This window comes from Stegodyphus dumicola, chromosome 1 (assembly GCF_044657685.1).
Source record: "Stegodyphus dumicola isolate Sdum_Otavi_A_Nest chromosome 1, ASM4465768v1".
NCBI classification, from domain to species: Eukaryota; Metazoa; Arthropoda; class Arachnida; order Araneae; family Eresidae; genus Stegodyphus; species Stegodyphus dumicola.
This window is the reverse complement of record NC_140768.1, coordinates 260,390,508-260,416,209: the sequence shown is the minus strand read 5'-3', so window position 1 is coordinate 260,416,209 and position 25,702 is coordinate 260,390,508. Positions and strand designations below refer to the sequence as shown.

Sequence of the window (25,702 nt, the reverse complement as noted above, 5' to 3'; positions counted from 1 at the left end):
AAATTGCAGTTGTTACCACAAGTTTTCGTCTGTGGGCATTTTAGTTCAAATTTACACTTCTAATAAATAACTTTCTTTAGCTCATATTATCTGTCCTTTTTTTTATTGAAAATTTTAAATTCCTTGTGCACCACATAATATTACACAAGGCCTATAGAGGTAAGTAAAAAAAACAAATACAACAACACAACACAAAATAAAATAAACTTACAAATTCACGGATGACACGTAAGCGAGCGATAAATTTACAGAAGAAAGAGAAAGCCATTTTATCTTGGACAAATACGTGAAGAGGGGCAGGAAATGTAATATTCACAGAGTTTAACCTAGAAATGAATTCTTTTCGTCCTTCCGCGAGCTTTGAACAATAGAACAATAAATGTTCGGCATTTTGCACTCCCCCGAAACTGCATGAACACAAGTCTGTACTAGATAATCTAAATCTCTTCAGATATGAATTGAAATTAACATGTCCAGTTATAAATTGAATTATTTCAAAATTGCAGAAAAAGTGTTTATTATTCAGTCTGTGAGGAACGGAAGGAAAATATAATTTAGTTAAGGAGGCAGCAGTAGAATTCCTGTATAGTTCATTCCACTTGAGTGTTTATTAAAGTAAAAGTGTTTATTATTCAGTCTGTGAGGAATGAAAGGAAAATATAATTTAGTTAAGGAGGCAGTAACAGAATTCCTGTATAGTTCATTCCAGTTGAGTATTGTATCATCCCTATTTTTGTCCTTGAAAAATGACTTGGGCAGTATCATTGGGGTATTTACTTGAAGATTTATAGCTTGTTTTGCCAACCAATCAGCCCTTTCATTTCCTAGATTGCCAGTGTGACCACGTACATGAGAAAAGATAACATCAACACCTTTATTGATAAGGTCTTTAAGAACGGCATGAGAAGTGAAAATTAAGTTATTACATGAGAATATATTCATAAGATAATACAAGGATGCAAGAGAATCAGTGCGAATAAGAAATTTAGCACTTAACAAACAGTTGTTAGATATCCACTTAAATGACTCACTAGTGAACAGTAATTCGGCTGAGATAACATTGCATTCATTGGGAATTCTAAAGAGTTTGTATTCCAGTTCAGAACCATGATGGAAAACGACATAAATTAATCCAGATCGTTTATTAGTTTTACTGCCATCTGTATAACACACAACAGGGAAATTATCATCGGCGGAATTTTCATAAATGATAGTCTACTTGGCAAACGATCGGCAGGATGAGGAAGATCTTCAAACAACACCTTGGTACCGAACATAAATTTGCTGATGGTATCTTGAAACTTTTTGTCATTTAAAACATGAAGGTCAATCGGAGGAAACCCTGAAATTGCAAAACAGGCTTCATAGATAATTAATCTGTAGCCACGTACAACTTTTATAGTAAAATTCTTCTTTGAATTCTGCGAAGTATACGGGAATTAATCTTATTTTCTAAAGCTGTTCCCCACACTCTAGAAGCATAGAAAATAAAGGGGACAATACCCTGCTTATAAATCATATTAATAACATTAGATTTTTAAACCAAAAGTATTGCAAGAGACACGATTAAATCCTCTAAGTATATTTTCACACTTATTGGATAAATACATAATATGATTTGTCCAACAAAACTTATGATAAAGAATTATGCCTAAATACTTAATTTCATTCACCGTTTCGAGTAAGGTGTTATTCAAGTACAATTGTTGGTTTGTATAGCTGACGTGCTTTCTTTTAATTATCATAATTTTTGATTTATTAGGATTGAATTCCAATTTCTGTTCTCTGGACCAATTGGAAATAATATTAAAGGTATTCTGAGCCGTGTTAAAGAGAGTATTGGGACACTTCTCTTGAAAACAAATTAGTAGATCATCAGCAAAAGCAATTATTTTACAACTCAGACAATGTGAGAGTCTATTGAGTAGATCATTCATAATTAAATTCCACAGTAAAGGTCCGGAAACCGAGCCTTGAGGGCAACCACGAAATACCAGCTTTCCTTAAAAAAAAAAAAAAAAAAAAAAAAAAAAAAAAAAAAAAAAAAAAAAGGCTACCAGGCGTGGCTTACCACCTTTGATATCAAGGAACACTAAAACTGTGTATACATTTCTCTACTTACCTTCGTCCACTATGTCTTTTAAGTACAAAAGAGCATCTTCACAACTCTTATGAGGGGTAAAACCCAATTGCGCTTTGCTTAACAATTTTTTATTATGCAAAAACCAGGTAATTCTATTAACAAACAGCTTTTCTAGGCATTTTCCTAAACTGGGAAGAAGACAAATGTATCTCAAGTTATGTAAATGCAGGATACGAGGACCACTATTCTTAGGGATTAAAACGACATTCGCTCTTTTCTAGCAAAGAGGAAATGAACCAAACTTAAGGCAAGTATTGAAGATTTTGAAAAATAAATTTGGAAACATTATATGAACTCTCTCAAAATTTCGTTTGAAATAGAATTAAGACCAGAAGTTTTATTGCATTTAAGGTTTCCTATAACACTATTAATTTCTGACATAGTGAATGGAGGATCTGGATTAGCAACATAATTTAATGAAGCTTCAGCCCTAATCATTCTATGAAACGAATTATCTGTGGTAAAAGGATCTGTGAGAAAGCTTCTGTTTAGAACCTCGTTAATTGTTTCTTCTAACGACTTTGTACAATTACCATGTAGGATTCCCCACTGTGTAATTCTAAGTTACTGTTGGAAGTGAAGAATCTTAAAAACTGATAAGCGAATAATCGCTTGAGTTCGTGTGACAGGAAACAATAAGCTAGAAGGGTGAAATAACCCTTTATTATTCCAATTAATGTTTAATAAAACTCCGTCTTGGAGTTGTATAATAAAGCCGACACTTGGGCTTGAACTTAAGAAACTAAGAATCAAAGTAAACTAATCTTAACTAAAGGAGATAAAGCCGAAGCTATCAAGATTCTAACAGAGTTGGTCCCTTAACGTTAATTGACTGCGAAGCTGTCAAGGGCCTAAAGTACGGCCGAGCGTAATAATAGCTTACGAGAGAGTAGCCTAAAAAGGCGCACGCGTGCAGCCAGAATATCTGTATCTCTCTCATTAAGACTGTAGAACTTCGCGGTTATATACCGCCCTTATTAACATTCAGACGTGATTCTAAAACTACGTTCTGGCCGGAAGGTGGTAAGTTGAAGTAAGAATTGATAGGAAAAGAAGTTTAACTCAAAATTTAACTGTTAATAAAATTAACATAATCCTTACAGCCAGGTGGGGGATAAATTCCACTGACTTCAATTCTTTTCATAAAATTTTGCTTTAAGCCATTCGTATATATATTTTTCCAAACATTCCTTTCATTTATACTCATTAGGAATTCTCTCCATGTGTTAAGTTTTGCATTCTGGAGCTTTAAGCTGTAACTATGTCTTAAGATATTTCTGTTTATATAGCTCTCTAAGAGTAGGGTTACGATTTCGTTGAAACTTACGTCTAGCAGCGTTAACCTGCTTTCTCATACATTCGATTTCAGCAGTCCACCAAGGTACCTTAATATCTGCCCTTGTCTCAAAAACTTTAAAGTTACCTACATACTTTGAAAAAGAAGGTTCTGTGGACGCTTAACAAAAATATATTGAAGATTAACTAATGTATATATTTCAGGAATAAAAAACTTCCTATTAAAAAGTAGAACTAGCGGGCAAAAGCTAATGGAATAATTTTAACGTAAAATTTGCTTGATAAAGGAGAATAATCAGCATCTCATTACCTGGGGGAAATTACATTGCAGCAATAATAAGTAATGTTGCTTACATCCTTACCTCTGATTTGATTTTCTATCAAGTGCACATTAAATTTACGCATTAATTACGATTAAATGTTGATGCTTATATGGCATAATGCTCAAAATTTTGTGTTTATAGATCATTTATTATTTAAACGCATAAATAAGAATGGTTTAGTTACATCCCTTCTTGTAACAGGGAACGTGACTTTTTTTACTCCTAAAAATTGTATTTTTACTTTTAAACTGCGTAAATTTTCAATTACAAGTACTAAATGTTGGGCTTAGCATGTTAGATTGTTACTCGTAAGATATGTTGGATAATCATGTTATATATATTCATAAATGTCCATGGATTCGCGGAATACAGGATTAACTCTGGTGACTTGGTAAACGACTTTGCTAACTTATATCCCGTACGGGGTAGGCTTTTAACTGCATTAAAATTAAACAAAAAAATTACAATGAAACATAACTAAAGTACCATCGATTTCAAGTTGTATTTGTTTTTTCTGGAGGTGTTGACCTGAGATACGTGATAGTCTGTGCTGTTTTTTAATTGTATTCTGAGAAATGCTAGTGACTTTCAGTTGCAAATGGGTTACGGTAAGTCGGTACTATGACACATTTCACTATATATTTTTAATTGCTTGAAACAAGATTTATTATCTGTATCTGTTCGGTTGAAATACAACTGTGATATTATTGACGCATAATAGTAAAATTAACAATGTAATGCTTATAGCTAAGTATAAACAGTTTGTAATAAACTTATGATTTTTAACGAAATGTAGAATTTATGTTGTCAAAAAGGTTTACCTGTTTAGCAGCCATGTAACTTAAATGGATATGCCGATTTTAATCTTGGAAACCAGTGGACATGTCGTGCACATAAATAATAATTTAAACCCCTGATATGGCATCAGATAATCATTTTTCCTACTTCAAAAAATAATACTTTATGTAAATCGTTTATTTTCAAGCACTACATTATTCGTTTTATCTAAACATAAATTTATTTTAGCATTAAAAATGCAGTAAATCCCTTTGAGGCAACCACCTTCCCTAGATAAACACTTCCGAAAATGACCAAAATTACTTAACAAGTAAAATATATAGCACTGTTGAACATTGCCTTTCTATGACCCAAATCATTTGTAATCTTCAATGATCATCTTACAGAAGCTTCCCTGTATTATGTTAGATGAAAGCCCAACGCTTGTCTCTCTCTCTCTCTCTCTCTCTCTATATATATATATATATACTATATTTATCAAGCAAAGCAATGGTATATATATAGTATGGATGCACACTTTTAAAATAATTCTACTTTAATTAAACTTAGGAGATAATATAATCAATTAATCAATACTGTTTAGGAAATATATATATATATATATATATGTTATAACTCTAACAATGTATGTGTCCAAAATTTAGTGAAACTTCCTCAAAGCGACTATCTGGTTGTAAATGATTTTGGTCTTCTGTGGAAGGATCGCCTTAGAGAAGCGATGCTAAAACATCTACGCTTATTTATGTTCTTATAAATATTGCTCAATTTTAAAAATAAGAGGGGTCTATGAAAGGTTTTAGCATGAGTGATTTCATTATATTCACATATGACAGACGTATGAATCACTATAAAATTCTTCTTATTTATTGATTAAAGTAATTTGTGCTACTTTTGCAGAGGAAATAAGAATATTAGTAAAACTTAACAAAATAAAAATTTTATTATTAAATACTCAAATAGGAAATTTTGTTGGAGAAATAGGAGTAAAAGTAAGAGTTTTGTTAACACCAAATTGGTCTGCTCTGCCATTTGATTAGGGAATTATTTGTATTAGGGAATTCACTAGGGGAATTTTTGAAAATATTTTGACTTAACATAGTTTCATACATAAATTTTCGTTTTCATTTTGGCAACCTGGTACTATACTCCAAAACCTGTTTGATTGATATCGACCTAAGGTACCTAATAATTTTGAGTAAAGATATAAAAATATTTATCCTCATCACAATGACATAAATTTATCCCATTTCTAAACATTTTCTTATAATTTAATCATTTTTGGAAGAGGTTTAAAGTTCTCAAAAGAGTAAGTACTTGTTCTGTAAAAGTACCAACAACATTTAAATAGCAATGAAATCGTATTAAAGGACAAATTAATTCTATAGTATAGTTAAAAATATACATACCTGAAGTACTGAAAATGCTTGCGGTTAGCAAAATTAGAAAAATAAAATACAGGATATTCCTGTTCATATTAACTCAATTCTCAGAGACCTGAAATTATATAGTTGGTTTGATTGTTTGAAGAATCGCGAGTTAAGCTTCTTTCTTCATTTTCTATATTGCGCCACTAAAAAGGTTCCACCTGTTGCAGGTGATAAATGAAACATGAGATGAATGCTAATATCTAGCATTCATCTCATGTTTTTATGTCATGTAAAATATCTAAATCACGATAGCTCTTATAATGACATAATTATTCCAAGGTAAGCATTCCAATTACATTTATACAGAGGTAGTAAAGTGTGAACATTATACACAATTGTCTTTGAAAAAATTTTAAAACAGAAACGTTATTTATAACGTTTCTGTGTCATGTCGTTACCAAATTTCTATACCAAAATGACCCCTTGCGCGTTACTTCATAGTGCGCTTCGGTGTTGATTGGGAAACAGCCTCATTAGCTTCAGTTATACGTAATTTGAGTTCTGTAATGTTTGACACTTGCAATATGTGCACAGTGACAGGAAAAAGGCGTGTTGCAATTTACATTTATGTCTTAAAAAATTAAATTAGAGAGACGGTTCCATCCAATTTAAAACATTTGCTATTATTTTTTAATGTATCAAGCACTTTTGGTCCTTTCTGTATCTTCTATTTTTATTGAGATAGTTTTCTAAAGATTGCATGTAGTAATTTCATTGCGTCGTTATTACTCATCAATCGTTAAACTATCTCATCAATTTTTATTATTTTACATAGTTAATCCACTGACCTATAAATTACTGCAAAAGTCTTAGGATACTTAAATAATAATGAAAATAATTATATTCAAAAACTTTAAGTGGGTAACGTTTCTGTTTCAGGTATTTTTGGGTTAACTATTTGACATACTTACATATGTTATATGCTGGAATTCTTTAACTAAGAACACTGCGAGAATTCATGAGAAATATTCTTAGATGTCATTAATTTATGTCGTCTGTTTACAAGAGGAACAGACTATTTATCGATATCTACATTAATGTTATCGTATCGTACACAAAACACTGCAGGTGCTTCCCATCTAACAAAAATTAAATAAATAATTAAAATTTCTTATTAAAATTATTCGCTTTCAATCATTTATATATTTCTCTACCACTTTGGAGAAACTACCACAAAAGCAGGATATTTCGTGTAAGATTAGTATTTTTTATATTTTACGGTATTAAATTAACAAGATGAAATATAAATAGGGCCCCGAAAGATCTCGTTTTCGTACGATACTGAATATATTGGCTTAGCAAAATGTTCAGGAGAAAATTAAAAACGGCTTACGGCATTTCAGACAGATAATTCCAAACATCGGAGCTTATACCAGTAGAACCAATGAAGATTGGTTTGGTTTGGTTGAGTTGATGATGGCTAAGCACACTACTAGGGCTATCGGCCTAAGGAAAGGGATGCTTTCGGTGAAGGACTTTCTTACCAGTGAAGAAGATTTATGAAAGTATTACAATGAAATAGTACATACTACCGAGTTAAATTTAATGTTGTTAGCAATAAGATAGCTTCCCCGCAAAGCAGGTTTAGGGTTGCCGGAAAATGGCAAGGAAATGCAAAGTTGCCACATTTGGCGAGAAATCGTCCATTTGGCGACAAAATTGGCGATGTGCCATAGACGGATGTAGAACCTTCTGGAACGAATTCTTACTGGTTTAGTCCAGAATGTTCTCGAACACAAGCCAAAAGCTATATAAACCGTGCTGGTATGCGAAGTGTCAGTCCTCAGATGTAAACAAACTCCAAATGTTCAAAATAAACTCCTGCGTATTATCACGAACGCACATTATTATGTCATCAACAAGACCCTCCATGAGGACCTCAAAATCGATACCATTGCGGAACATCAGCGAAAACTTTACGATAAATTCTTCAAAAATGCTTAGGAGTGTTAAGTTCATGAATCACTTCAACATGTTTCACTATGAATTTCTCACCGACGATCGATTTTTTCGACCTTTCGCAGCATACATACTTAGTGGAAACGAAAATTTCCCCACCTAATACCAAGTTAGTGGAAATGTTGATCTGTACAAAGGGATTTTACTCTTATTTTCTTTTACTTTAATCCAGAATACTGCGTTTCTTCAATACTCAAGAAGCATTTCTAAAAGTCAGCACATGGGACGGTGACCTCCCACGTGACCTAAGAACTTGAGTTCTATGTTCAGTTTTGTTGTAGAACTTTTTGCGTTTTTAGTACTGAAATTTCTGATGTTCCTTATATTTATCATATTGAAGAACATGGAAAAAATAGTGATTTTTCACTATTGCAACCCATTATTTAATCATTAACATCTCTTTTAATATCTCTTTTCATCAGTTTTGGACAAGTTTACGCTAAGCGAATCATAATGCTTGATCCGCTCACGTGACTGCTTATTCTAAGCATGCTCTGGGATAGACATTTTGAATTTGTATATATGTATTTTGTGTTAATATTTGCTGTGCATTTATTTTATTATTTTGTAACTCTTACTAAAATAATTGCATATTTGCTTTCTGAAACATCTTCGAATGTTATAATGAAAATATGATTCTGTTTACACCACCCCCATCACGTTATCATGGACTCCGAACTTTAACGTACAGGACTGCTAGACTGTATTAAGTGATTAAATTTGGTTTATTCCATAAGTTGTTACTCTGATTATTACTAGAAAAAATTTCCCTTTTATGTAATTATTTCTGCAATTTTGTATGTATAATGTTATCTTCAGCTTTTCTAACCTGAAATCTCGCAACGTATCAACAACTACTTCACACCTCACGTGACAAGGTAGTCACGCCCTCTAAACATCTGCAATCCTGACTAACGGTCTCACTCATGCATTCTCCTACTTTCAGCACTCTATAGCAACTAACTTAGACAGCCGGAACAAAACTTGCAAATCCTGCAAGTTAATCAGCGGCGCATCCAGCGGAACTTGGAGAGTCAGTCAATGTCGAGTCCGTCGAGTTGATAGTCTGCCAGTGAGTGAATAGTCGAGTCATTTAAGATTCAGCGAGCGAGTGTATCGTAGTCTAGTGCCGAGTTGATCGTCGAGTGCATCGAGAGAGTCTCTTAGTACATCGAGAGTTAGCATTGTCGGGTTTCATCTAAGAGTGTGTTGAGCTCCGAAAACGACCGAACCGAGGCGGGAGCTATACTCTAATGTATCGTCGAGTGCATCGCGAGTTGTAGCGTGGAGAGCCTCAAGAGTTCGTAGAGTTCCGAGAACGACCGAGCAGAGTCGGGAGCTGTAATTTGGTGCTTTGCTGTCTTCACCGTGATAGCCTGAAGGCTGTGTCGCTGATTGTTCCAACTTGTTTAGTTTTTCGACGACTATAAAAGTGTTTTTGGATTTATCCTGAGAGTACTAGCTAATAAATTGTGTTTTGATACTTCATCAAGTGCCGTTTCCGTTATTCACTTCAAATCCACGAACCCGTAACGTAAAGAGGAAACGTAACAATATAAGTGATAAAATAGACTAGTATTTACATATAGAGTGAGCTTTCTCTAAGACGATCACCAACAGGTCCAAATAATTTTTGTCTTCTGGAGGGGTGACATCTGAAAGAGATGATGTTCAATACTAGTGTTTATTTGCGTTACTCGGAAATAATGGCCGCTTTCAAATGTGGTTTTCTGCGAATGATAGTCGCCCATAGAGTGTTAACGGTGTATTTTACATAGTCACGATATTCCTAATTTTTTAAAACTTTTTTGATATTGTAAGCTATGAGATTGCATGCTAGCATTTTTTAAAAAATTGCAGTAAATTAAAGATGAGAATAATACTACATGGAGGGTTATTCATAATTTCATGGTACATTTAAAAATAAATAAACTACCTGCAATTTATACCAAGTTTTATTACACTGAAAGATTGTTGAACGCAATGGTTTTTATATATTTCCCAAATCCTCAACATGTTCACATTTTACGATATATCAGACATCTTTACCTCACCACAGAGATTAACATTAAAATAGGTTTAAATCATATTGATTCTACAGTTGAATAAATACAAAGCTGATGTTTTGATTGATGATGGATAACCTCTTTAACCAATAATTGTCTGATTCGCTTCTCTGGAGACATTTATCGAAACTGTTTGAGAAAAACTGCTCAGCAAAAATATTACACTGAGATAGAGGACGTTTACTAGAACACCTAAAATAACATTTTCTGCAAAAATGGATGGGACACGCAGAGGGGACGATGCTTAACTAGTTCAGATTTCGGATATTATGTCATGCGCCCTTTTAGTCCAAAAGAGACGTTAGTCCCGAATGGGATACTAGTCTCGAAACGTCATTTTGCGTTGAATCACTATAAAAGGTATATCACTTTTCAAATTGTTGCCAGCAAATATTATCGTCCCGTATTATATTTAAAAATGAAGAATCTGCGTGAATGTATGCATCTTTCTTGCAGTATGAAAAACACAGCGGTACCTAGAGCCATCAAATTTTGAATAACGTAGTTCTCCACCCGAACGTGGGCACCCTGAAGCCCGAATTTTGAATTTCGAATTTGTTTTATTATCTATTCCATATTTTGTAAAACTTTAACTATTTTTTTATTAACAAACTCAGCGACTTCAAAGCAAGTAGTGGCAACGCTGTACAGAAGAAAAACATTTTAATCTCCAACGTGCGAGACTATTTATCGGAAAAAGACGAAAAAAAGTTTTGTAAAGAAATCTTAACATTGATATGATGAACTGAGAAAAGACTGGGAAAATGCATCCCAACACTCAACACTGCATCAAAAATTCTAAACGTATACTGTTATGCTGCTTTTAAAATTTTTGAAATTATGCTTTGAATTGTGTATGGCGTAAGTGCGAAGAAAGTGATGCTTAATAAGAAAGCTAAAAAGACAAACCAAAAATTGGGTTAGTAGGAGTGAGTGTAACAGCAAATTGGTAGATTGCGAGCTTAGCAAGAGCCTAAAAACTTTAACAAACCCTTTTGGGTAGCCGTTAAAATCTGAAATCTTTCAGATTTCTTTTTAATTTAAATTTTAAATTTTTTATTTTTAGCACAAAGGACGTTAACCCGGAATGGACTATCAGCCTCGAAACGAGATTTTGAGTCGTCCTGTGTAAACAGCTATATCATTTTTCCAACTGTTCCCACCAAATATTATCGCTCTGTATTATTTTTAAAGAAATTAAATGAAGAAGAATCTACCTGTTTGTATCATGTTCCTAGCACTGTGAAAAAACGACTTACTTAGAGCCATCAGAGTTTGAATATCGCAGTCCTCCGCCCGAACATGTGCATCTGAAAGCCCAAATTTTGAATTTCAAATTTTATATTTCATATTTTGTAAGATTTAAATGAATTTTTGACTAACAAACTCAACGACTTGAAAGCGAGCAGTGGCAACACTGTACGGAAGAAAACATTTTTATCTACATTTGATCTACATTTTATCTTAAAGCTCTGTAATCGTACGGAGTCGCCTAACATTGCTGAAAGCTAGATAAATTACCCACATATCGATGACTCTTAATACTGTAGTTTATAGTTTAAGATTTAATTACTTAAGTAAAACCAAGCATTTTTCTAAATTTTTAAGTAAAACAAAGCATTTTTCTCGTTAAGTTACGAGTTGTAAGTTTTTTATTACGAGTTTAAGTTTATTACGAGTGTAGTTTATAACGAGTTTAAGTTTATTACGAGTGGTAGTCATTAAATGTGGTGATGTAGTGGGCCTTCTGGATGGTGACTGCCCGTGGTTCTCGGTGATTTTGTATCAATAGGAGTGAAGGTGGTTATTCAGAAAACAATGTTCAGTACCGATTCTGATTGATGTTGTCAAAAATAATTGTCACTTTACAACGGAAATAATGTCTTGAAAACTTATCTTGTCTTAACAGTAAAATCAGAACAAATGCAAGAAATTCATCGTGGCAAGGAGTGCAAGATTGCGCCTGTGGTTGGCAAGAGCCTTCGGCACCATACAGGTGCAGAAAGACTTTGCTCACTTCAGCCCCGAATTTTAATGGAGAGCACTCGGAGCATGGAGGTAAGAAAGGAAGGAGTGGCCAACCGGCACTAGAAGTGAAGCACTGCTTCGAAGCTTCGGTCACCAGATGGAGTGTTCTTTGTTTACATTCAGAAGCTCGCTTGACAGTGTTCTGATAGTATTTCGACACACGACAGTTCATACAAATCGAAAAAGGGACACTTTCGCATGAAAGAAACATTCATAGTGTGATGGATTTGTATAGTTTAGTGACATTTACGCAAAAATCACATCTTGGTTATTTTTCGATAACTAACAACAGCGATTTTGATTATGAATTTGTTTTATAAAATTCTAAGCTGTTCAACTACAGAAATATAGATTTTAACAAAAATGTTATGCTTAAAGAATGAAAAATACCTTGCGGTACCTTTAAAATTGTATACGTCTTTCGATACCCTTGATAGTTGATAGAGTATTCGCTACTTTTATTTTATGTTCCAAATGCCAAAATGTTTTAAATAAAAGAATTTTTTTTTTCACATCCATATATTATTGTAACATGTACCTTTTAAAATTTTTTAGAGGAGAGGCTTTACTGCTGCTCATTTTAAACTCATCGTTTTAATTTTATATATCTGAAAAATAATCATTTTGGGTTTACACGTTTTACTTATTTGGGTTAATTAAAAATAAAATCCTTATTTTATTCCCTTTCAGAAACGTTCAGAGAAAGTTAAGTACTATTTAAAATATTTCGCTAATTTCTAATAATTCTCTAATTTAAAATGAACCGAATAGAGCATTAATTATAAATTGACTTATTTTTCGATTTAAAAGATGCCTCAGAAGCCAAAAAATCATGTCATATTTAAGAAAGTATTTTAGGAAGAAGCTCTATAAATAGAAAAGAAATAATGCATAATTTTAATATTAATAATACAATAAACTTTGATCTTAATTTTTGTACCTTAACCGAATAAAATCAAATTACCTTAAATTTTTTTTCTAATGTAATTAACGAAAACTTGTGAAAATATTTCATTCAAATTAAACCATTCTGAGAAAACTGTTCTGTGAAAAGTATAGCATTTAATTCCGTTCAGAATGAAATGTTGTTTAAAATTATGTTGTTTTCACATACTTAGGACTCTGAAGTGTTGTAAAAAAAGAAAATATATACATTTATATGCATATTTACCACGTAATTACAAAATATTTACATCCGAACGCGTCAAATCCCATTGAACTCATTGGTAAATGACCCAATGTTTTGGTCACCACGTAGGGATCGCCGGTGCTTCAGAGCAGGGTACGGGAGAAACTTGTTTAGGGCGACTCCATCTTACTTCCTACCTCCATGGTCTTGACTGCGGACTCTGTCTTTAGGCTGTGGTTGACTAGGTAGTAGGTACTAACTTCCCACTATCTGGACATAATGGCTTGAAGCAAAATAGTGTGTGAGCAGTCCAGTTAGTAGTGAAAATAAAAATTCTAACTATTCTAGTTAAGTAAGAATTCTAGTTAACTATTATATCTAATCTACTGTTTTAGTTAACCAGCCGTTTTAGATCAAATGGAGTATTGGTTGTAGGTATTGGAGATGACACTGCTTTATCCGTGAAATCGGCGAATGTGAATCATGCTATCAAGATTCTGCAGCAGTTCATCCCGCAGATAGAAATGTGGTGCAAAAAGTGGAAGATTAAAATTAACACCAGTAAATCCCAACTTCTTCTTCTATGCAAATGGAGAAGAAATAATCCTATTAAGAATAATCTGATCTTATTTAATGAAATCGTTTCAATAGTGCTGCAAGCCAAACACCTTGGAGTTACCATCAACGACAGGCCGACGTGGACTCAGCTCATAAATATCATCAGGAATCAGGCTCTTCGAGTCATAAATTGCCTTTATCCTCACCTAAGAAAATACTCAAATCTCCACTTGGACAAAAAAAAAAAAAAAAAAAAAAAAAAAAAAAAAAAGGCCCATCTACCTGTCAGCTATCAAGCCCATCCTCACTTACGCATCACCAGCCTGGACAGCGGCAAAACCTACAGATATCCAAAAACTGCCGATGCTTCAAAATAAGTTTATGCGTATTGCAACTAATGCTCCTTACTATGTAAGGAACTCTCTGTTGCATAGCTACCTCAAAATTGAACCCATTGAGAAATACCTGCACAAAGCTAATGTAATATTTTTCCAAAATGCATACTGCTGTAATTATCTTAATCATTTTCAGATATTTAACTACACGGTATTCAAAGAAGATCAATATGCAGCCTTTACACTAACTATGATGAAAATCATCCTGCATAACTCAGGATTGCAAGAAATTAAGCAGTATTATCCAAAGCCACTACCTGGGAGGGTGACCTCCCACGTGACCATGGACTTTGGACGCTCTTGGCCTCTTCTACATCCTAGAAAGTATTTTATTACATCAAAATCTTTATATAAAAATTTGTTAGCACTTAATTTTTACTGGGAAAAATCATTTCCCCTGAATTAAGCCACAAATATTTCCATAAATTGTGTTTTTCCTAAATCTGAAGATTTTCAGCTTCAGCCAATCGTAAGTCTCCAACATAGCATGTGACCCTGCAAGGAAAGGTTTCTACTACCTCTGGATATTAGTCTTGATTATACTGTACATGTTTTTATGTGTACTATATTTTACTTATTTACTCAAGATTTGTGCATGCACAGTTTTGTTTAAGTGTACTTTTTCATGTTTTATAAACATTTCTCTGACCGCTGAACTTAAGAGGGAAGCCCCGCCCATTGGACTGTGGACTTATTTTCCTTGTTCAAAAATGGGAATTGTTGAACTCTCTACACGTAAAATATGCTATATGGGCATATTTTAGACTGTTACCTACATCAGAAAAATATGAATTCCTATTTTATAACTGAAATTATTTTAAAACAAGTGTTTTTCATGTTTTACTGCCAAAGCCAATGGAATGACTGCACCCATATCACGTTACGCTCCAACTGGACTTTGAAAATTCTTATGCCTGTGTATATATGTATATATTTTTTTTCTATTTAACCAAGAATTTTTCTTCTTTTGTGCAACTACGGACTTTAATTTTTCATAGAAAAATGAAAAATCGTAGCTCCTGATATGAGTTATTTTGAAATTTACTGAAATTGTTAATTTATTGTCAAAGCCAATGAAAGACTGTGAAACATAACGTGATCTCCGAAATTGGACTTGGATTATTTCTGAAATATTTTATATATTTCTGTATAGATTTTAAATTAATCAAGAATTATGTTCCTTCATGTTATCTACTGAAATTATAAAATATTTCCACCCCACGATGGCATACCTGTTCAGTGGCAGTGTAGTCACTCTCTTTTAAAACATCATATCTTGTCCTAGGACACCTTAAAAATGTATTCTACTTTCAGGATCCCTTATCTGATGACAACTGGCAAAAAGCCTTCAAAGTCACGCAGGTTACGTCCAGTATACAGAGGAAAATGGAATGGAAATGTCTCAGTTCTCCTTTCGCCATTTTCTATCCTGTCCTCCTGGACTCACTGTGATGCACTAATTTCATTTGAAGCGCCCTTCTATGGCACACGAAGTTCTGAGAGCCGGAACACAGCATGAGCTATTCAGGCTGATCTCGGCATACAGCTGAAGCTGGAGTCTCAGGTTAGTTGTTTAGTTAACTGCTGTTGTTATTGTTGCAAGTTCAGCGCGAGATCGGATTAGCTTTCCCTTTGCATTGCGTTGTATTTTAACGCTTTTAGTAGTTTGAAATATAACTACTGATTATATTGCGGGATATTGTGAACACTTTACGAATATCTGTGAGGAAAATTCCGGCGTTTGTTATATTTCTTTTGATAAGAATAAATTTTGTTAACTATTTATCGCTCTTGTGCATTCAGTCTGTTACGAACCTGTACGCACGCAACAGTATATTCTTAAAAAGCTGCCCACTTTCAGAGGTGGTCGCTACGAGAGAATTTACTATATTATAACAAAGGAAAAACTTCCTTTATGCGCAGTTTTCTTAAACATGTATTTAAGCCACTGAGAGAAAAAATAGTGCGCATGAACTGGTCAGATATCTAGATCAGCCGTAGTTCAAATTAGTCCAAATGTTTAGTATGCAACATCCGTACCGCCGTAGTTCCAGATACTATTTTGAGGATACTATATTTGATACTATTTATTTACTATATTTGATACTATTTTTCCAGATACTATATTTGATACTATTTTTCCAGATACTATATTTGATACTATTTATTTAATACAGATACTATTTTGAGGGCTATCAACACTAAGTGAGGGGAAGGACAGGTAGTCAGAATTGAATATTTTTTATTCGTGCTACGTATTCTAATAAAATTTTTAAAAGGCTGTTTTATAATGTGTGCTATATCAAAGTCTCAATGTTTAGTAGGGGAAAGGAATTATATTATCGGATCATTTTTTGCTTTTAGTATTGGCTTAAAATGAGCCAAATAGAAATCGCCAAATGAGTGCGTAAGGATCAGATGTGGTAGCCTAATTTCACCATTACCGGGATAGATGGGAGCATCCTTGAGATAGGCAAGAGAAAAAGTTTGCGCTGGGACGGCGCTGCTACTCCGTCAACACTCTATCAGTCCAAGGCGGAGCTTCCTAGTTGCCTCGTATTTTCCCCTCTCCGCCAATAAAGACCGACAATGAAAATAGGAATGTTTACACTAAAATGAACAGGGACCACCCGAAAATTGGGTGTACTGAAACGTCTACCAAAAAAATGAGAATTAAAAAATAGATATAAAAAACAGAAGTAATGACATTTTCTCCCGTAAATTTTTATCTGGGAAATCTGCAAAGCCAAGCAGTTAACTGTTGTTTGTTTTTAAATTCTTTGTTTCGGGAAATTTGCTTACATGGTGTCTTTCAATTTTCTTCTTAATAAGGTTAAGGATATTCTTGTTAGAAATGTATGCGTCATTTTCTGTGAAGTAAGGTGTCATATTGTTTAAGAGAAACACTGTTTGCAGTGCTTTTGTTATAAAAATGTGATTTTCGAGAAAAAATAAGTGTAGTATGTATAGGATGATGAGACGTTCTGGATTGTGCCGGATAAACCCGGATTTTAGGTCAGAATCAGATTTTAGTACATTGCCATGAATCTGCATTTTTTGTTGATTTCACTTTCGTCCCTTTCTTATGTTATTTCTTTTTATCATTAACATAATGTTAAAAGAAAGAGTTGAATACTGTGTAAGATGAATAAAATGAAAACTTGCATGAACATCATTTTCTTATGATTCAATATCTCTGATAATTAATTACATTTCTTAGAGTATAAGCAAATATTTGGAGTTGTAAGCGATTGTCTTTACTGTATTACTTGAAAATTATCGCTAGAAATCATAACTCGATTTTTCTCCGTGTCAAAAATTTCGACGCGTTGCTCTCAAAGGAATAACACTGCAGACTCATGGAACCAACATGGAGACAAAGATATTCCCTGAAAAAATTTGCCGTTTTCTATAAAAGGCCCGACAGTTTAGGTGATACTTAAGGTACAATAACACGCCGAACAAGTACCAATTTAGAAGTCAAACAACAGATACTACTTAGGTGATACTCTTTTCTGCTCAAGAAGGCGAGAAGTATTGTTAAAGTGTAGTTATTATGCATTGTACGGGTTCGTGGATTTGGAGTGATTGACGACAACACTTTTTGAAGAATCAAACCACAATTTATTCTCCATTATTTCACAGGAGAGTTCCAAAGAAACGTTTACAGTCGCCGAAAAACTACAATGAACACGCTGAAACAATCAGTAGCGCAGCCTTCAAGATAGAACGAGAAGATAGCTTCACGGCAAAGCACTAAAGTACAGCTCTCGACTCGGTTCGGTCGTTCTCAAGCTAATCTCTGAACTCAAAACATCACTACTGAACTCAACATACTCTCTTACTCCGCGCATAGACAGGGTATATATAGCTTTTGACCTGCCTTCGAGAACACTCCGTCTATAGCATATTGCAAATTTTGTCCTCAAATGAGCGATTTAAAGCCAAATCCTGACAACCCTGCCTTCCTTTGCCTTTTTTCTGACAATGCTAAACCCGCTGTGCAAGGAAGCTATGTTACCCCAACTGCACGTTTCGCAACATTATTTTTCTAAGATCATAATGGTAAAGGCATTCATTAGTCAGTGAAAGTTCGTTTTGGAACAATTTTCCTCACTGTTCCTCACTTGGTCCGGAAGCAGAAAGAAATTTTGCGTTTGGATAGAACTGGGGGTTTCTACTCCAACTGCATTTCGTAGTTGGAAAAGCGTGCAATGTAGTTCAATCAGCTAACGAATGTCAATCTTTGAAGGGTATCAATGGTGTACAAGTGATCTCATCATAATAAAAACAATTTCCCGAAGGCGGGAACAACTCACTACATTTTCCTGTCTATTGACTCCAGTTATTTCAAGATAATTAGTTTGAACAAATATTTGCTTTCAATTTGATTGATATTTCTTTTTAATTGATGAGCATGTATACTCCAGGTTACCCTATAAGGTATTTTTTTCCTCCTTCCAGCATGCCATCGTGATGTAACGGTAGCACACTCGGCGCGTATTCGAGAAGTCCGGCAAAGACATTGCTAATTTTTCATGTACTCTTGCTTCAAAAAACCTAATGACTCTATAACCCGTTAGACTTATTGTTTAGAAATATTGCAATTACTTAATATTTCAAATTCTAATTTATTTTACTTCGTAAAAGTGTAGTTATTATTAATTTAATTTCCATTATTTGTATGTTTACAGATTCATTCATTTTTAATAATAAAATAATTGCATCGCATTATATTTCAAAATAAATAACCTTTTAGTAAATAGAATAAACGTTTAAAAGAATAAATATGCAAATAAATGTAGTTAAAAAATATTACTGTTGTCGAAGTGGGAGTCAATTGGACAAACTTTTAGATGTAAAGGGCAAAGAGAAAAATTCTGCGATTTGCTTATAAAAATGAATCTAATTTATGTTTCTATTACTCGTCAAAAGGAAATTAAAAGATAATATTAATGCTATCAACAATGTGAAAAGACCAGTAGTAAGTAAAGACGCTCGTGCAATCTTTCTGTTAAATTTGTCTCTAATTTGCGAATCCCCTCCCCCCCCAAAAAAACAGTCTATTTTGCTTGTTCATTATCAAACTTTGATTTGGGTTAGTCTTTCTGTTCCTGAGAAGTTATCGTCTGGTTTCGTTTAAGTTCTATCAAACAGGTTGTAGGTACCTAAAATTTAAATAGCTGCTGAGAAAATGCCTTTTGTTTTCAATAAACTATTGTTGGATATCAAATTATTTAAGTCCTGTTAAGTTTTTCTTTATAAAATGGAATATGTGAGATTTTCTTTGATTGTAGAACATATTTCAGATTTAATGACAGTCTCCTTAAAGGGAATTTAATCCTAAGCTTCATGTAAAAACATTGTGAAACGTTCCATCCCTCGGCCTTAGAACATCTTAGAAGATAGAACTGATGTCAAAGAAGAAGAAAATAATACATGGCAGGTTTGGTTCAAACCTTGTACCCCATAATCAAATTTACTCCTTATTTTATATAACTTCTGTGATATTTTGCTATTTTTCCTTAGTTTAAGGACCTACATTTTTCTATTTTTGTAAAATATAAAACATTTAATTTGAATTTGATATTTTATTTTATAAAGTAAAGCCCTTTGATGTAATGCTCATAGCACACTACTAGGAAAGGTCCGATTCAATCAATATAACAGAAATTTATTTCTATAATCATATAAAGCGAGGTGTCAGCACTTTCGTTAAACTGTGCCAGTCATATTCTTGTTTAAATATATACGACGTTAACATTTGAGACTTTTTTAATAATTTGTTACATTATTGGTATTATGATTCTTGTAAAAGGTCTTTAAGCAGTAAGAAAAGAAAATGTATTAAATCAGTTATCATAGTTAAAATGTTTTCTATTAGTTTTGCTAAACCTACATAGTGATTCTGTTACACCAACCAGTTTTAGTTTGCCAAATCTGCAATATTATATTCGTTACAGGAAAAGTAGAATAATCAGCTGCATCTCATACAAAAGTTGAATCTATAATAAGTCAGTATTCTTTATTGTATGCGGTCACGCTGTTTAATATATTGTTGCGTACGTACTGGTTTGTAATAGATTAAATGCAGAAGTCCGATAAAAAGTTAATAAAATTTATTCTTATCACAAGAAATATAACAAAATTCTGGATTTTTCCTCAAAGATAATCGTTCAGTATCATAATATCACGCAGTAGTTATATTTTAAACTACTAATAACATTGAATAACACGCAATCCAAAGCGCAGAGTAAGCTAATCCGATCTCACCGCGAATTCGCTACAGTTAACAAAAACAGTTATCTAAGCAACTCGCTATAACAGTAACTAAGCAATTGAGCTGAGGTGTTCTCCCTCTGGCTTTTATATTTTTAAATCAAACACGCGAGACAGTTTTAGCAATTTCTGGAAATCAAAAAGAGTAGAATTGCGGTTATAGTTAACACAGTAGTCAATTACATTTATTCAAATTGTATATCAATTACGGAGATAAAATTTTATTAAATGTTAAATGCATGTGCTCTTGTATTTTTACTTTTCCGGGGTAGTTTCTCTTAAAATTCGTCAAGCGCTGCATTGCATGGGGAAATAAAATAATCTTAATTATAATTCTACTAACATTAGCTATTTAAATACGAAATTCATAACACTGGCCCCTTTTCAAGGACTGCACGTCCCTGGCAGTACAATTCTTGGACAGGAAGCCATAATTACAACTAAGCATCAATTCAATAATACAAATTACATAACCGATCACAAACAACATAAAAAGTAATTGCAATAAATAGCTTAAAACAAATCAAATATTATCAAGTACAAAATACAAATCAAATCAAGTACAAATTTAGATACAAAAGGACCATGGTCTTATACTATTTACATAATACACACTAAGTATTTGGCCATAGTAATGAGCTAACCTGTCGTAATGAACGAGTTTAGTTTGTAGAGACATTAGGTATTTTTTTGGAAGCAGAAGAATTGAAAAATTAGCGACTGCCTTCGCCAGGAATCGAACCACGGACCTCTGGAATACCGGCCCTGCGTGCAGAATCACTACACCGCGAAGGCACGCTAAGAAAGTGGGAGAAATATCTTATATACTCCCCCTTTTTAAAGGGCGATTGGGATTTTTAGGCGACCCAACCGCCAAATCCTGGGTGTGGAGAGACATCATCCAGAACCCTTTTAGTTCGGGCGCCACTGTAGAGACATTAGTTATTTTTTGGGAGCAGGAAAGATGAAAAATTAGCGACCGCCTTCGCCGGGAAGCGAACCATGGACCTATGGAATACCGACCCAATGTGCAGAACCATTACACCAAGAAGGCACGCTAAGAAGGTGGGAGAAATACCTTATAAGTTTTAGAATTCGATCACTTACGGATTCTAACCACGTCATTATTCAGCCTGTTTAGGACTGTGTGCGGACCATCCCAAGGTGACTGTAGTTGAGGACAGAGTCCTTTCCGTCGAGTCGGACTCCACAACTATACCTTGTCTCCTTCGTTGAATCGATGTCCAATAGCTCTCGTATGTATCCTGTCTTCATCTTCTCCGTCGCGAAGTTGAATCGCTTTCGTGCAAAGCTGTGTGTCACATCAAATCGTGCCTGGAGATTTTGGATGTATTCCTCAGGAGATGAAGGCGCATGTGGAGGACGACCAAAACAAGAGATCACAAGGCAGACGAAAATCACGATCGATGAGCATCTGGGATGCAGAATAGCTTGTAGTAGATGAGCATCTGGGATGCAGAATAGTTTTTCTTCGACCCTAGTATGATTTTGGCAGCTTTCTGAGCAGGGACTTTCAGACAAGATGTCGGTGTTTCCAGGTGAAGATCCCTTCTGTTGATGGATAGTTGTGTCCTCTGATGCTGAAAGCAATTTGTTGTTTTTTAAGTCCAAGGAAAAACTGTATTTCCTTTAAAAAGTCCAATCCGAGTATGCAAGGATCTGTAATATCTGCCACATATGCCGTGTGATAGTAGACTTCCAAACACGATGTTCACTTTTAACTTCCCATCTATGTTGATTTTATCACCAGACGCAGTGTGCAGGGTAACGCAAGATGGCGTGCAAATGAGATTGTTTCTAAATTGTTAAATCTTTGCGAATGATGGTGACATTACCTCCTGTGTCAATAACCATACTGCAAGGAACTCTATCGATATGCCCAGTGATGGATAGTCCATTACTGTTGTCACTCACTGCATAAATATTTAGCGCTTTAAAACGGGGTTTTTCACTATCGTTCAAACTCCGCTCCGCGATATGGTCATTAATTTGTTTCTTGCGTCGTTGCTGGGAACTAGTCTTATTTTCCGTGCCCTGGGATGTTCTGTAGTTCCTTCGTATGTAGCCTTCAGCTCCGCAGTTCCAGCACTTCGGTTTTATATCACTCCTTTTCCGTCTCATGGCATTTAATTGTCTGTTCAAATCATCTGTTTATTTTCGTGCCCTGGGATCTTCTGCAATTTCCTCATATGTGGCCTTCAGTACCACATTTCGAACACTTTAGAGCTAGTTTGTTCTCACTCCACCGTATCAAAGCATTCACTTGTCTGGATACATCATCTAAACGAACCATCAATTGATCCACTGGCTCGTGGACTTGCACAGCTCTGACTGGTTGGCGCTCTCTATGAGTTATTTGCAGGGCTGCTTCGAATTTCATGGCGTACACCAGAGCACTTTTTAAGTCCTTCAAATCCGCCATTCGCAGTGCTTTCTGTATTTCAGGATCCCGGATGCCATCGATGACGTACTGCAAAGATGGATTTCTCTTGTTTCTGTCGGGCATTCCGAATAGGCGAGATAAGACAGCCTTTCGACATCCATGGCAAGTTTCCTGGAATGTTTTCATGGACTTCTGTTGACGGGATTTTAATTGAAGCCTGCTGTAGTCTTTTTTAAGCATTTCTCCCCAAAGCGCAGCTTCAACGCTCTGGAGAAAGCTTCGAAGTCAAGCCTCTGGTTTTCGGGAAGCGTCTGAACGATATGCGCTGCGTCTGCTCTCAGAAAAGCGGCGAGATGACAGGCCTTAGCTTGGGAATCCAATCCATTCGCTTCCGCCATTATAGAAAATTGTGTTTTGTTTGTATGTTTTCCAGGAGGTCTTCCCATCATACGTGGATAACTTCAGAGAGTAACGAATAGACATGGGGAAAAATTTAAAACCATCACTATTGCTAACTGCCGTCGATACGAGTTTCTTCAAGGTATCAATTTCTTTGGCGACCGCAGTAACCCTGTCATAAATTTGGTGTTCCACGGCAGAAACTCTCCCTTCTATTTGTTCTTTTACAAAAGAAATTATTTTTTCAGTTTGTCCAACTTCATTTTCAACCGCGTCTATTCTGCCTTCCATAGCCTCAAACATATTTTCTATTATGCAGGTAATTTATCTTTTCATCTCTTCTTGTCGTACTTCAATCTTTTTTTGACGAGATTTTATCTCTTCTTTAACTGTTACTTCACTGGCTTCCATCTCTTCATTAACTAATTCCTGACGGCTTTCATCAGTCTTGAACGGCTTTCATCTTTTCTTTGACTGATTCTTGACCAGCTTTCAACTCTAACGGAATCTTTTATTTCTTCTTTAAATGCAACAAAGGCTGACATAAGCTGTCTTAACTGCTGCTCGATCGCTCTCGTGATTGGCATTCAATCTCACTTCTGACACCAAAAAGTGTTGCGTGCGTACGAGTTCGTAATAGATTGAATGCACAAGTCCGATAAAAAGTTAATAAAATTTATTCTTGTCGAAAGAAATATAACAAGGAATATAAACTGGATTTTTCCTCAAAGATATTCATACGATATCACAACATCACGCAGTAGTTATATTTTAAACTACTAATAACGTTGAATAGAACGCAATCCAAAGCGCAGAGAAAGCTAATCCGATCTCACCACGAATTCGCTACAATTAACAACAGTTATCTAAACAACTCGCAATAATTGTAACTAAGCAACTACATGAGCTGAGATGTTCTCTATCTGGCTTTCATATCTTTTTAAATCAAACGCGCGAGACAGATCTAGCAATTTCTGGAAAGCAAAAAGAGAGAATTACGATTACAGCTAACACAGTAGTCAATTACATTTATTCAAATTGAATATCAATTACGGAGATAAAATTTTATTAAATGTTAAATGCACGTGCTCTTGTATTTTTACTTTTCCGGCGTAGCTTTCTCTTAAAATTCGTCAGGCGCTGCATTGCACGGGGAAATAAAACAGTTTTAATTATAATTCTACTAACATTATCTATTTTAAATACAAAATTCTTAACAATATGGAAAAACATATTTGTTCAAATCATCATGGTGAAAGATATCCGAATTGTTTTAATCCTATAATTTTGGCAAAGCTTTTTAAATATTTATATTTGCATTGCATTAAGCAACGCATTATTTTTTTTAATATTTTTGTGATAATGTAGTTTCTTCGTAAGATACGTTTGTATCCTAAAATATCTTTAACGTTTGGAAATACACTGGTGTGCAAAACTTAAGCAACAATGCAAATTTTAATCAGATAACCATGCAGTTGCAGAAAAAGGGTTCTTGCTATCAGTACAATGAACACGCAATTCAGTAGAAAGGTCATGCATATGCAAATATCAGGCAAAAAACGTCACAGGCTGCGTGATCGTACGCAAAACGCGTGCGGTCGGCGCGCTCCACTCGAGACTACCATAAAAGAAAGGACGGAGACGCAATTAAAGACATTCGCTGCAAGTACAAGTGAAATCTTTCGTGAAATATGGCTAGAAGAAATCATCTGGATGACTTCACGAGTGGAAGAATGATTGGAAAGCTGGAGGAGGGGCGTAGTGTGACCAGTGTGGCTGAAGATTTCGAAGTCAACAAAAACATTGTTTCGCGGGCTTGGAAAGAATTTCAAATCATAGGTACAGCTGTCAAGAAGTAATCCTTCCCTATGTACGTCTGTTCCGAGGTGCAATTGGACCAGACTTCGTTTTTATGGATGACAATGCACGACCACACCGGACTCCTGCTGTTCAGAAGCTACTGAAAAGTGAAGATATTCCCCGAATGGATTGGCCAGCGCACTCCCCTGATTTAAATCCCATAGAACATGTATGGGATGCTTTGAGAAGATGACTTGAGGCACGATTACATCCTCCGGCGAACACCCAACAACTGAAACAAATGCTGATTGAGGAATGGGCACTCTCACCTCAAGATCTGTTGGACAATCGGGTACTGAGTGTGGGGAGACGGTGAGAAGCAACTACTGCAGTAAGGGGAGAGCATATCCCATACTAAGGAACATCTGCTTGTTGTTTTTCCTCTCATACAGACAATCATGTGTAACTATGAGTTCAATAAAGCCTGTTTTTGTTTAATTCCATACTGTATGCATTATATTCATTTTTGCGCAATTATGCTTTCGTCATCTTTTAAATACAAAATGTTGTCTCTTATTTCTGAATTTCAAGTCTCTCAGATGATATCTTGTGGATTTATGTCAAAAAGAACACCAGTTGCTTAAGTTTTGCACACCAGTGTAATTGGGTACCCTTTGAGTTAAATGAATCACATTGAA

General features: G+C 34.7%; 1 protein-coding gene and 1 long non-coding RNA gene across 6 annotated transcripts in view; one reads left to right on the top strand and one right to left on the bottom strand.

The window, feature by feature from the left end:
• Positions 1 to 6,094, bottom strand: part of LOC118197584 (pancreatic lipase-related protein 2-like) — a 41,745-nt gene extending 35,651 nt beyond the window's left edge. Inside the window, exon 1 of the mRNA XM_085827399.1 lies at positions 5,967 to 6,094. Within this exon, the coding sequence (XP_085683525.1) occupies positions 5,967 to 6,033 (67 nt within the window). The 5' untranslated portion in view covers positions 6,034 to 6,094. The remainder of the gene's footprint in view (positions 1 to 5,966) is intronic.
• Positions 1 to 25,702, top strand: part of LOC146999538 (uncharacterized) — a 171,739-nt gene that overhangs the window by 125,369 nt on the left and 20,668 nt on the right. For 3 of the 5 annotated variants that reach the window (XR_015044335.1, XR_015044338.1, XR_015044337.1), the window contains one exon: positions 15,437 to 15,686. The exons of the other annotated variants lie outside the window; for them this stretch is intronic. This is a non-coding gene — a long non-coding RNA (uncharacterized LOC146999538). The remainder of the gene's footprint in view (positions 1 to 15,436; positions 15,687 to 25,702) is intronic. 5 annotated transcript variants of the gene reach the window in all.